The following is a 14912-nucleotide window of genomic DNA, read 5'->3' as shown; positions in this document are numbered from 1 at the left end:
ACATTTATTAAATGAGAAATATATAATCAATCTGTAGTATTTAATTTTAAGTATTCCTTCTCAGATTAAGAAAGTGCCCTTCTTTGCTCAGATTTGTAGTTATAAAAAGATGTTAAACTTCCTTGAATACTGTCCTACAACTACTAGGGTGATCATCTGGAATTTCTCCCTTAACGCTCTACACCACTGTAAAATGGAAGCTTAATGTCTCCACTTGACCTACATACTCACTTCCCTCCTGTTTCCTGGTTTCCCTTTACTCTTGGCCTCTACAGATTCCTTCTTTTTTATTTCAGCTTAAAGGTGATTTTTTAAAAATATATTTTAATTTATTTAATGTATTTTAATACAGTTCATTTAGCATTTACCTCAATCAGGAGAGTGGATCAGAATGTCTACTCTGCCATCTAGCCAGAAAAAGAATCCCTTTCCGTCATTTTTATCAAAGTCTACAAAACTTTTCAAGATCTATACAAGTCCCTCAGCTCACTAAGCCTTATCTGATGACTCACTTGGGGAAAGAGAGTGTGTTAGAAAAGGGACATAAATATTCCATTTACCAGAAAAATATAAACTATTTCATATTAATTTATTGGTATAATAGATTCTTAATTGTGTTTTGGAAGTCTAGATTGTATAGATGATAAGCAAGTCTGTAAAGTAAAAAATCTGATCATCAAATTTAAACATTTGGAGAGCAGAGGGGGTTAGAAGCTGGCGAAATGGACACAAAAAGCAAGAGTGGAGGGAGGGAGCGGGCTGTCTCATTGGCAGAGAGCAATTGGGAGTATGTAGCAAGGTGTACTGGTGGCGTAGTGGTTAAGTGCTATGGCTGCTAACCAAAGGGTCAGCAGTTCGAATCTGCCAGGTGCTCCTTGGAAACTCTATGGGGCAGTTCTACTCTGTCTGCAGGTCGCTATGAGTCAGAATCGACTTGATGGCACTGGTTTTTTTTTTTGGTTTAGCAAGGTATATATAAGTTTTTGTGTGAGAGACTGACTTGATTTGTAAACTTTCACTTAAAGCAAAATGAAAATTAAAAAAGAATTTTTTTAAACATTTGGTAAATACTAACTTTGTGGTCTTGGCGTAAAGCTGCCTTCTCTTTTATTTTTCTTAGCTACTAAAATAAGTATGTATAATAAATGAGTAAGTATGCAGTAAGTATGTATATGACAATAATCTAGGAGCATGCTGTCTAAAAGGACAGTATAATACTGTAAAATTAGACTGAAAAGAGTTCTTGAAATAACCAAAATAAGTTCAAATGGCACATAGCAGACTGTATGGATGGGAAATATGCCTATATTAAACTTTTAATTTTATCTTTAAGCACATGTGAATGGCTACTTAACACAAAGAATGAGAATTATAAAAGTTTTTTTATATTCTATTCATGTGATTTGACAGAGTTGGTTCCCGACATCCTACTCTTTCCCCAAAGCACCCTCCTTCTATTCTAATCAGTTCTTTCTCACCCTTTGGGTCTTAGAGGAAGGGTAAGACCCTTCTTTGGTAAGACCATTCCTGGTTTTCTGTAGAGTGCTTTAGCGTCCCTGGTTTACATCACTGTTGTGTTCTCTTCTTTCCCTCTCATAAATGGCATCACGTTTATGGTCGGTCAATTCCTCCATACAACTGCCAAGTTCCATGAGGACAAAAAGCATTACCATATTTTATTTATTGCTATATCCTTAGTGCCTAGCACTGTTCTTTACTCATACTGGGATTCAATAAGCAGTAGTTCAATGAGTATATATGAACATCTCCATGAATAGCAATTGTCACACCAGCTTGGAAGACACTTAAATGCCTTAGGCATCCTTCACTTGAAGACAAAACAAGATGGGATGGCCCACTTGCATCACTGCCAAAAAAGATACAAAGTAAAATGGGTAGCCTGAAATTACAAGTTAATTAATAGATTCTAAGACATTTTCTTTAAATGGAAATTATTTAAATGCTACTTTATCATATGATTACTTTTAGAATAAATGCTTGCCAAAGAATGTAATGTGTTAGAATATATATATATAGCGCATCTCAAAGTCCCTGACAATATTGGCATTCATTCCATAAACTAGATCTGATCTACCAAAAAGACCAAGTGTCTCAAAGAATTTTTACAAATAAAGAATTTATTCTCTTCTCAATTGCAGAGTTTTAAGTACCTTAAGTCAACGTTACACCACCATATGTTAACACGCAGTCATTGTGCAGAATATAGCCAAAAAAAAGTCAAAATAAATATTAGTGCAAAAATGAGAAGAAAGGAAAATTCACCGTGAATTGTTATACCTGTAGGTGATGTGTCTGTGCTGCCACTTCTGTCCTGTTAATGCATATCGCTTCCGACGGATATTAAATTTGGAGCTACCTCTTGTCTGGTCAGGTACACCACAGCGAGGCTTCTTCATCCAGCTGCAAAAAAGCAGTACTTTCCAGTTATTTACCAGCAACGCTAATCAATAACATCAAAAGGAAATCAATGAAGAAACTAATCTTAGACTGTGATGATCAAAAAGGGAACCATAAAGGGGGAAATGATCAATTTTCCTGAAATTTGAAATAGATTTTTTTTTCCTGAATGATCCAGAATCACAAAGTAACTACTCAGATTCTTCAGATAGTTTTTATCTCTCTAATTTGTTTTGCACTAAGGAACTATGAAGCTTAAAGCTGAGCTGAGAAACTACGAAGCTTAGAACTAGAATCTGCTGTTAACAAAGTATGTGACTTTGGGCAAGTCATTCATCCCTGGTCTCATTTATAAATTGAAACTGTTTAAAATTAATAATCACTAAGGTCTATTCTAGCTTTAACATAAAATAATTACATTATTTTATGACATTAACTTAAATTCCAGGAGTCAAGAGGTTACATACGATTTTCTTCAAGCTTATATAATAGCCAAATGTTTGTTCAAATAACATTTGCATTTAACCATCTTTTTCTTCTTTCCACTTTGATCATAACTCTAATATCCAAGTAGCAGTCATTGGCTAAACAGTGTCAGGAAAGCAGTGCATCAGGGTTTTATCCTTTCACCATACCTATTCGATCTGTATGCTGGGCAAATATGCTGAGAAGCTGGACTATATGAAGAAGAACGGGGCATCAGGATTGGAGGAATACTCACTGACTACCTGTGGTATGCAGATGACACAACCTTGCTTGTTTTGAAAGTGAAGAGGACTTGAAGCACTTACTGATGAAAATCAAAGACTACAGCCTTCAGTATGGATTACACCTCAGCATAAAGAAACCAAAAATCCTTACAACTGGAGCAATGAGCAATATCATGATAAACAGAGAAAAGATTGAGGTTGTCAAGGATTTCATTTTACTTGGATCCGCTATCAACACCCATGGGAGCAGCAGTCAAGATATCAAAAGACACACTGCATTGGGCAAACCGGCTGCAATAGATCTCTTTAGAGTGTTAAAAAGCAAAGATGTTACCCTGAGGACTAAGATGCACCTGATCCAAGCCATGGTGTTTTCAATCACCTTGTGCATGTGAAAGCTCAACAATGAATTAGGAAGACTGAAGAAGAATTAACGCCTTTGAATTGTGGTACTGGCGAAGAATATTGAACATACCATGGGCTGCCAAAAGAATGAACAAATCTGTCTTGGATGAAGTACAACCAGAATGCTCCTTGGCAGTAAGGATGGTGAGGCTGCGTGTCACATACTTTGGACATGTTTTCAGGAAAGATCAGCCCCTGGAGAAGGACATCATGCTTAATAAAGCAGAGGGTCAGTGAAAAAGAGGAAAACCCTCAATGCGACACAGTGGCTACGACAATGGGCTCGAGCATAACACAGCGGCTGCAACAATGGGCTCAAGTATAACAATGATTGTGAGGATGGCACAGGTCCAGGCAGTGTTTCTTTCTGTTGTGCATAGGGTCACTATAAATCAGAACCAACTCAGCAGCACCTAACAATAACAACAGTCATTGGCTTGGGAAGTTTAATAATAATCAAAATTCCATGATTAAAAAATATATCTGTTCTATAATGTGAGATTTAGCATCACAAGAATGAGGTTTAGTATGCATATTGGGAAAATGAAATATGGCTTTCAATGTATTAATTTTAATAGATATATACATATATGGAGCCCTGGTGGCACAGTGGTTAAGAGCTCAGCTGCTAACCAAAAGGTTGGCAGTTGGAATCCACCAGCCGTTATTTGGAAACCCTATGGGGCAGTTCTACTCTGTCCTATAAGGTTGCTATGAGTTGGAATCAACTCGATGGCAATGGATTTTTTTTTTTTTAATACATATATATTTGTGTAACTTTGTTCTACAGGGTCCCATTTGACCTTTACCATGTTTCCTCCATATTCTTACATCCCGCCTAAGGAAAAAGATGTTCACGATTTTGAGTAGCATTTTTTTTTTTCTTTAGTACCTCATAAAATGGTTTGTTGTTCATTATTTCCTTTAACAGTTACAAAGCTAATGCAGGATCTACATGGTGCTACATGAATCAGAAAGTAGACATTAGAAAAAAAAAATCAATTTCTGCTGTATTTCACCAACTACTTATTTTCTCCTCTCTTTAAACAAAAAGAATTGAATGTGGAAATGACTATTTAAAGATGAACGAAATCGTTTGCATGTTATGTGAGATAAGTCAGCTTATCTTCATTTGTGAATATAAGAAAACTTTCATGTAACAAATAGTGACTTTTATTTCTTTAAGAAAGATGTTATTTTTCCAATTAACATTAAAATTTTCTGTTTAGCAAATTCTATCCCAGGATTAAATGCACTCTAGGATTATTTTGGGAAATCACCCTTTCCTTTTTTTAAAGTCTCCAAATCATCTGAGACTCTGTAAGTACGAATTCCAAAGAGGCTACCCAGATCTACTGAATTGAACTCTCTGGAGCTGAGACTAAAACCAAAGCCAAACCCACTGCCATCAGGCCGACTGTGACTCATAGCGATCCTACAGGACAGAGTAGAGTTGAGACTGGAAACCTCCTATTTTTAAGCAGCACTCCTAAGGCATTCCTAAACCCAATAAAATTTGAGAGGCATTTCACCAAACTGTAAAACACGGGCAGAAAAAAAAACAAACAAACAAACCCAGTGCCGTTGAGTCGATTCCGACTCATAGTGACCCTATAGGACAGAGTAGAGCTGCCCCATAGAGTTTCCAAGGAGTGCCTGGTGGATTCGAACTGCTGACCCTTTGGTTAGCAGCCATAGCACTTAACCACTAGGCCACCAAGGTTTCCACTCATGGCCAGGGGATATACATATTCCCAGCACCTTCCACAATTCCAGCATATAAAAGATATTCAATGAATATTCATTGTATACATAGATAGGAACATTAATTTTTTACATGAAAAATTATTTTTTATTACTTTTTGTAAGACTTAGATACAAATTTAACTAGCAAATATTAATCATTAATGGTATGCCTATGATGATTTAAGCTGCTTTCATATAAATGTTTCATTAATTATAATATTCCTCAGGCAGGTACTTATCCTTGCTTATCTCACTGAAGGTACTGGGACAATAAACAATATACAATTATGAAATATAAGGAAATTCACTTAATGTGAAGTGTGCTACACTTACATTTAGCAAAGAAAAGTATTTAAGTAAGCCCCCTGGAAGAGAAATATTTTTGAAATGGTTAGTGGGATAAAAATTGGAAAAAAGAGAACTAGCTATTGTCAGGGTAAAAACGTATTTTCATATCAGGATATAGTCTCTAAAATTACTTTAATCAGCCATAAAATCCAAAGATGAGGGCGGTAACCATTTTGGACTCAAAACTTCAAAAATACTTAAATTTATTAATGTAAATTTTCATTTTAAGTCATGGATATGTTGGTTGCATTAAAAAGTTTATTAGCAAAGCATGTACATCATCCTAAAGACAGGGTTTATGAGTATTTTACTCCTCCAAGGAGCCCTGGTGGTACAATGGTTAAGTGCTCAATTGCTAACTGAAAGGTTGGAGGTTTGAACCCACCAGCTGCTCCATAGAAGAAAGACCTGGTGATCTGTTTCCATAGAGATTACAGCCAAGAGAACCCTGTGGGGCAGTTCTACTCTGCCACATGAGGTCACTGTGAGTCAGAAGCAGTTGGATGGCACCCTCAACAACAACAACAACAATTTAACTCCTCTGCTAATTCCTTACGTATTTCTTAGGCTTTTGCCTATTTCATATATTTTTTTCTTATGCTTCAACCATTTGTTCGTTAATTTACTCAATCACTGACTCATTCATCCTATAGTATTTTTAGCTCTTACAACATGCCAAGAGATGTGAAAGAAAGCATGGATAAAAAAATGAAAGAGGCGAAAAGTCCTTTCCTTGCGAAACTCACAGTCTATAAGTAAGACACACAGGATAAAAAATTACGATATAATTGGGTAAGTGCTCTTATATCTTCATGTAGATATCTTGTCACCATTTCTATAATGTTACATGTAACAAAAACAAAATCATGATTTTCCTATCCCAAATTTACATTACTTCCTGTGATATCTCAGCTGAAAGCCTCAACGCTCTTCTAATGCCCAAGCCAGAAATTCAGGTAACAGCCTTTGCGGCTCTCTCCCCACATCCAAGCAATCACAAGGCAATTTCTTTGGCCCCCAAAATTTCTCATGTATCCCTCATTCTCATTCTCATCTTCCTTCTCACTCCTAAAGACGAGCCTTCCCGAAACACAGATGTGCTCTCTGTATGCTCCTGAGTATGCAATGCTTCTACAGAAAGAATCTGATTCAGGCTCTTAGAAAGCATGTCTCCCTAATTCCCAAGATCCACCCAGGTTTCTGCCTTTGTATGCGGTGATCTCTGTCTGGAATGCTGTTCCCTCCTTGTTCACCCTGAGAATTCTTCAAGATACGACTCGCAGAGGTATGGTTTATCATCTCAACACAGCACTTCTTGTACTGTGAATTCCAATTTGTGTGTGTCTGTCTCTGTCTTCCACCGCCTGTGAGTGGGGCAGCAAGCTCAGCATGAGGCCAGAGTCCAGTGATGTCGTCGATAAGTAACATGAAGCAAATGAACTAAGACTGAACGTTGTGTCCCCTATACTGATTCCCTCACTATCCCGCGGGTTTCTATCCTATGTCCTTCTCAACTTAAAAAGAAAAACAAACAAACAAATAAAACAAGATCAGTACTCTTGAGAAAAGTTATATTGTAAAAGTTGAGAACAGAACCCAGGCTTCCAGAGTTCCTACCCAGGTTCCACAAACTCCCTAGCTCTATGACATTAAACAAGTTACTTTTCCTTTCTATGGCTCAGTTTCTTTATCTATAAAATGGGACTGATAATGTTACCTCCCTCAACCTCAGAAGAAAGGCCTGGAGATTTACTTCCAAAAACTCAGCCATTGAAAACCAAATGGAGCACAATTCTACTCTGATGCATGTGGGGTCACCATGAATCGAAGCCGACTTGACAGCCACTGGTTTTATTGCTGAGGACTGAGTTAAATCATACGAAACACATAGAATATAGAATAATACCTGGCAGGTGGTAACTGCTGCCGATATTATTATTATTACACAAATATGAGGAAGTAGTGGTACTGGTAGCAGTGAAAGCAGCAGCAGCAAGAGCAACACATAGAAATCAACATATTTCAGCCCACCTTGTTGGACGGGTTACACCAAGTAATTCATGTGGTTCCAACAGGGTATTCTTTTTTTTTTTCTAAATAATTTTTATTGTGCTTTAAGTGAAAGTTTACAAATCAAGTCAGTCTGTCACATATAAGCTTATATACACCTTACTAAATACTCCCATTTACTCTCCCCCTAATGAGTCTTTTTTTTTAATGAGTCAGCCCTTCCAGTCTCTCCTTTCATGACCGTTTTGCCAGCTTCTAACCCCCCCACCCTCTCATCCCCCCTCCAGGCAGGAGATGCCAACACATTCTCAAGTGTCCACCTGATACTGATACAAGTAACTCACTGTTCATCAGCATCTCTCTCCAGCCCATTGTCCAGTCCCTTCCGTGTCTGATGAGTTGTCTTCGGGAATGGTTCCTGTTCTGGGCCAACAGAAGGTTTGGGGACTATAACCGCCGGGATTCCTCTAGTGTCAGTCAGGCCATTAAGTCTGGTCTTTTTGTGAGAATTTGGGGTCTGCATCCCACTGATCTCCTGCTCCCTCAGGGGTTCTCTGTTGTGCTCCCTGTCAGGGCAGTCATCAGTTGTGGCCTGGCACCATCTAGTTCTTCTGGTCTCAGGATGATGTAAGTCTCTGGTTCATGTGGCCCTTTCTGACTCTTGGGCTCATAGTTATCCTGTGACCTTGGTGTTCTTCATTCTCCTTTGATCCAGGTGGGTTGAGACCAATTCATGCATCTTAGATGGCCACTTGTTAGCATTTAAGACCCCAGACACCATACTTCAAAGTGGGATGCAGAATGTTTTCATAATAGAATTTACTTTGCCAATTGACTTAGAAGTCCCCTTAAGCCATAGTCCCCAAACCCCCGCCCTTGCTCTGCTGACCTTCAAAGCATTCAGTTTATCCTGGAAACTTCCTTGCTTTTGGTCCAGTCCAGTTTAGCTGACCTTCCCTGTATTGAGTATTGTCCTTCCCTTCACCTAAAGTAGTTCTTATCTACTAACTAATCAGTAAATAACCCTCTCCCACCCTCCCTCCCTCCCCCCTCTTGTAACCACAAAAGAATGTGTTCTTCTCAGTTTATACTATTTCTCAAGATCTTCCAACAGGGTATTCTTGATATTTTGATAATAAAGATACCTATACACTGTCCTATTTTATGTAAATGAAGTTGGCTTTGACTTCCACCCAAGTTTGCAGTAATAAGTAAGAACCACTACATATGAAACAATCAGTGTTCACCAGCTTCAGTAAAAAAAAAAAAAAAAGAAAATTTTCCCACAAATAATTAGGGCATTTGTGCCATAACGATAGTGCCACCATAGGATAACTCCAGGAGGTATCTTCACGTTATAGTCAATATACATGGTGTCACCTGAAGGTGTGCCAGGAAGGCAGCACTTAAAACAGAATTCAATGGGAACAATACCTCTTGGACTTGGAGTTGTACCACACACAGGCCCTGTATACATATGCCTACTTTTAGCAGGAAGAAAAAAATAACTCCCTTAAGAATTGATACTTTAAGAAAAATATCCATCAGTAAAATATATGAAACAGGCTTTCACCCTTCAGGTTTCTCCAAGTTTTAATTACAGATAAGAATAATGTCTACTGTTTCTAGTTGTGCCCAACTGATCCTTCTAGAAATTTTTGAATATGCTTATTTTTATCACTTTGAAAATTCTTCAATTCTGTTTGTATTCATAGAGTCAAGCCCAGTAATCATGGCGTAGTAAAAATAAATCAACTTAGGCCTCAGAAATGTTACACTGACAGCCCATTCTCATCCATGGTCTCTTTTGTTTTTTTTCCTATCAACTCATTAACCTTCTGTACAGGCCCACATGTTACTCACAAGGCTAAAATGGCAAAGTGAAAGTACTTAAGAACCTGAACACAGAAAATAAACATACTAAGCTACCATGATCTGCAGTGTGGACAAAAGTTCAGTGTTAGCACCTACTTTTACTTTCACCTTTTACCTTTCAAAACAGGAATCTAAGCTCCCTACTCAGTTAACCATCAACTGTTCTTCTGTAGCTACCAAAGTGAGGGCTGACCCAACATCGCATTTTGTAGTGTTTGAGTACCACTGAGGTATTCTGAAATGAAGAAAAAGAACTTTAATTTATGACGAAACTGACTTTTATATTCAAGTTGAAGGAAAAAATGCTGTCTTAACTTGATAATTTAGATAAAAGAATAAAAAAATCAAGAAACATATTAATAATTGAGGCAAGAAAAAACTTGGAGCTCTTGATTTATCTACATAAACATTTCAATCCTTAAGTTATGAGTTAAAATACAACTACAGTTTCATAATAACTCTCCAACGCAAGTTACTTATTCAGCCTTAAGATAATTTTAATTAATTAAGTTAAATTTCTGGGTATGGTTTGACTAAATTAAGTCAGCTTACATCATCAGATATAATTCTCAATGTCTTTCTTTAGTTAAAGCTAGATACATGTTAAGAAAGTACATTGGTTTTATATAATAAATTTTGATATTCTCAAATGAGTGAAATTACTAGTCAATTAGCTAGTTTTCTGAAGCACCACAGTAATAAAACGTGAATTGGGAAAATGGCATTTTCATATTTTAAAATTTTTTTCTAAGTTTTAAATTTATCGTTGAGGAGTTTCCATTCTATATATCTCCCATATTGGACTGAATGATGAAGATAAAAATAAATAAATAATCCTCCAAAATTCCAGACAAATTAAATCACCAAATTATTTTACAATTCTTTTTATTTCCTCTTTTAAGATACCTGAAACACAGTTTTGTGCTTTTCTTTATTTTTTAAATTATTGAAAAGAATTACAATACGGCCTTCAAACAGGCAAAGCTAACAAGAGAAATTATAGGCATAAAATTAGTTGAGGTCACCCTGTTGATCTGAGTGTCAGTGGTGGGATCAAAAATGTTCTTGTCATATCATGAATAAAGGAAGGGGAAAATGAGAATGTAGTAGTACGAAACAGAGTTAAAACAAAAAGAGGGAAAGCAAAAAGGAAAGTTTGCCACCTAATGTGATACCAAGCAGGCTTCAGAGCACACCACTGTGCACACAAAAAAGATGAACTAAGATAATGAAATTCCTAGTATCATTATAAAAACCTCACAAACTCATTTTCATTAACTCCTTGCTATTTTCCCCCCTTGCTAAATATATTCCTTTTATGCATAATAGAGATTGTTTCAGTTATTAAGAATTGTAAGTAAGCATGCTTATAAAAATTCGCTAAACATCCCACAATAAAAGAACCACTGCAATGTATGAGATTGCGTTCATTTTCTTTGAGGGAATAACTATTACAATCTTCCCAACACCACAGCTAATTAATATAAAAACAATATAATATGCCACTTAATGTAATAAGTAAATTTGTTGCTTAAAAATGGTTAATTGCTTCAACGTAACATAGGGATAACTGCAAATAGGTATCATTACTTTTAATTGTTGATGTTTTGTTGTTGTTAGGTACCATTGAGTCATTTCTGACTCATACACACCCTATGTACAACAGAATGAAATGATGCCTGGCCCTGTGCCATCCCCACAAATGTTGTTATACTTAAGCCCAACATTGTAGCCACTATGGCAATCCATCTCATTGAGGGTTTGCCTCTCTTTGGCTGACCCTCGACTTTACCTATCATGATGTCCTCCTCCAGGGACTGGTGCCTCCTGATAACATGTCCAAAGTATCTGAGATGAAATCTTGCCATCCTTGTAAGGCGCATTCTGGCTGTATCTCTTCCAAGATAGACTTATTCATTCTTCCGGAAGTCCATGGTATATTGAATATTCTTTGCCAGTACCAAAATTCAATGGCGTCGTTATCTTCTTTTGACTTCTCTATTCATTGTCCAGCTTTCACATGTGTATGAAGCAATTGAAAACACCATGGCTTGAATCAAAGCATCTTAGTCTTCAAAGTGACATCTTTGCTTTTTAACACTTTAAAGAGGACTTTTACAGCAGATTCACCCAGTGCAATGCGTCTTTTGATTTCCTGATTGTTGCTCCCTTGGGCAGTGATTGTGGATACCAGTAAAATGCAATCCTTGACAACTTCAATCTTTTCTCCATTTATCATGATGTTGCTTATTTGTCCAATTGTGAGGATTTTTGTTTTCTTTATTTTGAGGTATAGGTTGAGGTGTAATCCATACTAAAGGCCGTAGTCTTTGATCTTTATCAGTAAGTACTTCAAGTCATCTTAGTTTTCAGCAAGCAAGGTTGTGTGATCTGTATATCACAGGTTGTTAATGAGCCCTCTTCCAATCCTGATTCTGTGGTCTTCTTCCCAGAGCTCAGCTTCTTGGATTATTTACTCAGCACACAGACTGAATAGATATGGTGTAAAGATACAACCCTGACGCACGCCTTTCCTGTTTTTAAACCATGCAGTTTCCCATTGTTCTGTGAGAATGACTGCCTCGGGTTCTACGTACATGTTCTGCATGAGCACAATTAAATGCTCTGGAATTCGATTCTTCCTAGTGTTATCCATAATTTGTTATGATCCACACAGTTGAATGCCTTTGCATAGTCAACAAAGCACAATTAACCATGTTTCTGGTATTCTTAGCTTTCAGACAAGATCCATCTAACATCAGCAATGATATCCTCGATCCATGTCCTCTTTAAACTGGCCTGAATTTCTGGCAAATCCCAGTTGATGTACTGCTGCAACCGTTTCTGAATTATCTTCAGCGAAACCTTACTTGTGTGTGATATTGATGACATTGTTAGATAATTTCCTCATTCTGTTGGGTCACCTTTCTTTGGAATGGGCACAAACATGGATCTCTTCCAGTCAGTTGGCCAAGTACTGTCTTCCAAATTTCTTGACATAGATGAGTGAGCTCCTCCAGTGCTACATCCATTTTTTGAAACATCTCAGTTGGTATTCGGTCAATTCCCCTGGAGCCTTGTTTTTCGCCCGTGCCTTCAGTGCAGCTTGAACTTCTTCCTTCACTACCATCAGTTCATAATCATATGGTACCTCCAGAAACAATTGAGCATTGACTAATTATTTTTGGTACAGTGACTCTGTGTATTCTTTCCATCTTCTTTTGATGCTTCCTGTGTTGTTCAATATTTTGCCCATAGAGATCTTCAATATTGTAACTTGAGGCTTGAATTTTTTCTTCAGTTCTCTCAGCTTGAGAAATGCTGAGCATGTTCTTCTTTTTTGGTTTTCTAATTCCAGGTCTTTGCACGTGTAATTATAATACTTTATTTTCTCTTCTCAAGCCACACATTGAAATCTTCTCTTCATCTCTTTTACTTCTTGATTTCTTTCATTTGCTTTAACTGCTCTACATTCAATAGCAAGTTTCAGAATCTCTTCTAACACCCATTTTGTCTTGTCTTTCTTTCCTATCTTTGTAATGACCTTTTGCCTTCTTTGTGTATGATGTCCTTTATGTCATCCCACAGCTTGTCTGGTCTTTGGTCATTAGTATTCAATGCATCAAATCTATTCTTGAGATGGTTTCTAAATTCAGGTGGACAATACACAAAGTCATATTTTGGCTCTCGTGGGGTTCATCTCATGTTCTTCTTTTCCAACTTGAACTTGGATATGGGCAATTGATGGTCTGTTCCGCAGTCAGCTCCTGGCTTTGTTCTGACTAATGATATTGAAGTTCTCCATTGTCTCTTTCCACAGATGTAGTCGAAATGATTTTTATGTATTCCTTCCAGCCAGGTCCATATGTACAGTTGCTGTTTTTGTTTTTTTTAAAAAAGTATTAGCAACGAATATGCTGTTGCTCTTAAAAAATTGTTTCATGAGATCTCCGGCATCATTTCTATCACCAAGGCTGCATTTTCCAACTATAGATTCTTCATTGTTTCCAACTCTCGCATTCTGCTCACTAGTAATTATCAACGCATCTTGACTGCATGTTTGATCAATTTTAGACTATAGATGATGCTAAAAATCTTCAGTTTCTTCACCTTTGGTATTAGTGGTTAGTGCATAAATTTGAATAACAGTTGTATTAAACGGTCTTCCTTGTAGGCTTATGGATATAATCCTATCACTGACAGCATTGTACTTCAGGACAGATCTTGAAATATTCTTTTTGATGATGAGTATGATGTCATTCCTCTTCAATTGGTCACTGCCTGCATAGCAAATGATATGATTACCCAATTCAAAATGGCTGATACCAGTCCATTTCAGCTCCCTAAAGCCTAAGGTATCCATCTTTATGTGTTGCATTGCATGGTTGACAATTTCTAATTTTCCTAGGTTCATACTTCATACAGTCCAGGTTCTAATTATTAATGGGTGTTTGCAGCTGTTTCTCCTCACGTTGAGTTGTGCCACATCAGCAAATGAAGGTCCCGAAAGCTCTAGCCCATATACTTCATTTAGGTTGACTTTTCTTTTAGGAGGTAGCTCTTCTTCAATTGTATTTTAAGTCCTTTTCAGCCTGAGTGGCTCATCTTTTGGCAGTACATCAGATAATGTTCCATGGCTATCCATGAGGTTTTCACTGATCAATTTTTTTCAGAAATAGACAGCCAGGGCCTTCTTCCTAGTCTTAGTCTGAAAGCTATGCTGAAATCTGTCCATTACAGGTGGCCCTGCTGGTATTTGAAACACTGGTGGCATAGCTTCCAGCATCACAGCAACACACAAACCACCACAGTATGACAAAAAGACAGATGTGTAGTGGTACTATTAATTACCCAAGAATTATATATTAAATGTACCAAATGTCTGTCTGCCAGAGAAGGATATAATTTATTTAATTTTAAAAACAACTTATCTTGACGATAGTATAAAATCAGATGAGAGTTTATAGCATCAAAAATAGAGCCTAAGGTATTATTTTAGTATTAGGGAATAATTTTGGTCTATAACTGTAGCCCGTATTTCCTATCATAAAGCTTAGATATAAATTCATACCTGATAATTTGACAATGTAAAATAATACAGTGCAATTTCAATAAGGATTGTTACCACATATTCATTTAAGATTACAAAACACAGACAATTGCTTTAATAGCAGGATTATGGGGATTATACTTCCAAAAACAATACACTATATGAGCTGAACACCTAGAGCGATAATATCAGTGGAGAAAAAAAAAAATGCACAGGAGGTAAATTAAGCCACAGAGTTGGTAGCTTGAGTGATAAGGAGGGTGAAGTCCCCAAGCAGACGTAAGAAAACATAGGAGGCATGGCAGGCTATAAAGGGAAAGTGAAGAAGGTTTAATGAGGCTTGAGCGCAT

General features: G+C 37.0%; 1 protein-coding gene across 1 annotated transcript in view; it reads right to left on the bottom strand.

The window, feature by feature from the left end:
- The window catches only part of MMP16 (matrix metallopeptidase 16), a 293871-nt gene that overhangs the window by 122737 nt on the left and 156222 nt on the right, over positions 1-14912 (bottom strand). Inside the window, exon 3 of the mRNA XM_049853564.1 lies at positions 2299-2421. Within this exon, the coding sequence (XP_049709521.1) occupies positions 2299-2421 (123 nt within the window). The remainder of the gene's footprint in view (positions 1-2298; positions 2422-14912) is intronic.

The sequence above is a fragment of the Elephas maximus genome, chromosome 15 (genome assembly GCF_024166365.1).
Source record: "Elephas maximus indicus isolate mEleMax1 chromosome 15, mEleMax1 primary haplotype, whole genome shotgun sequence".
Taxonomy (NCBI): domain Eukaryota; kingdom Metazoa; phylum Chordata; class Mammalia; order Proboscidea; family Elephantidae; genus Elephas; species Elephas maximus.
This window is presented reverse-complemented; position numbering and strand designations above follow the sequence as displayed.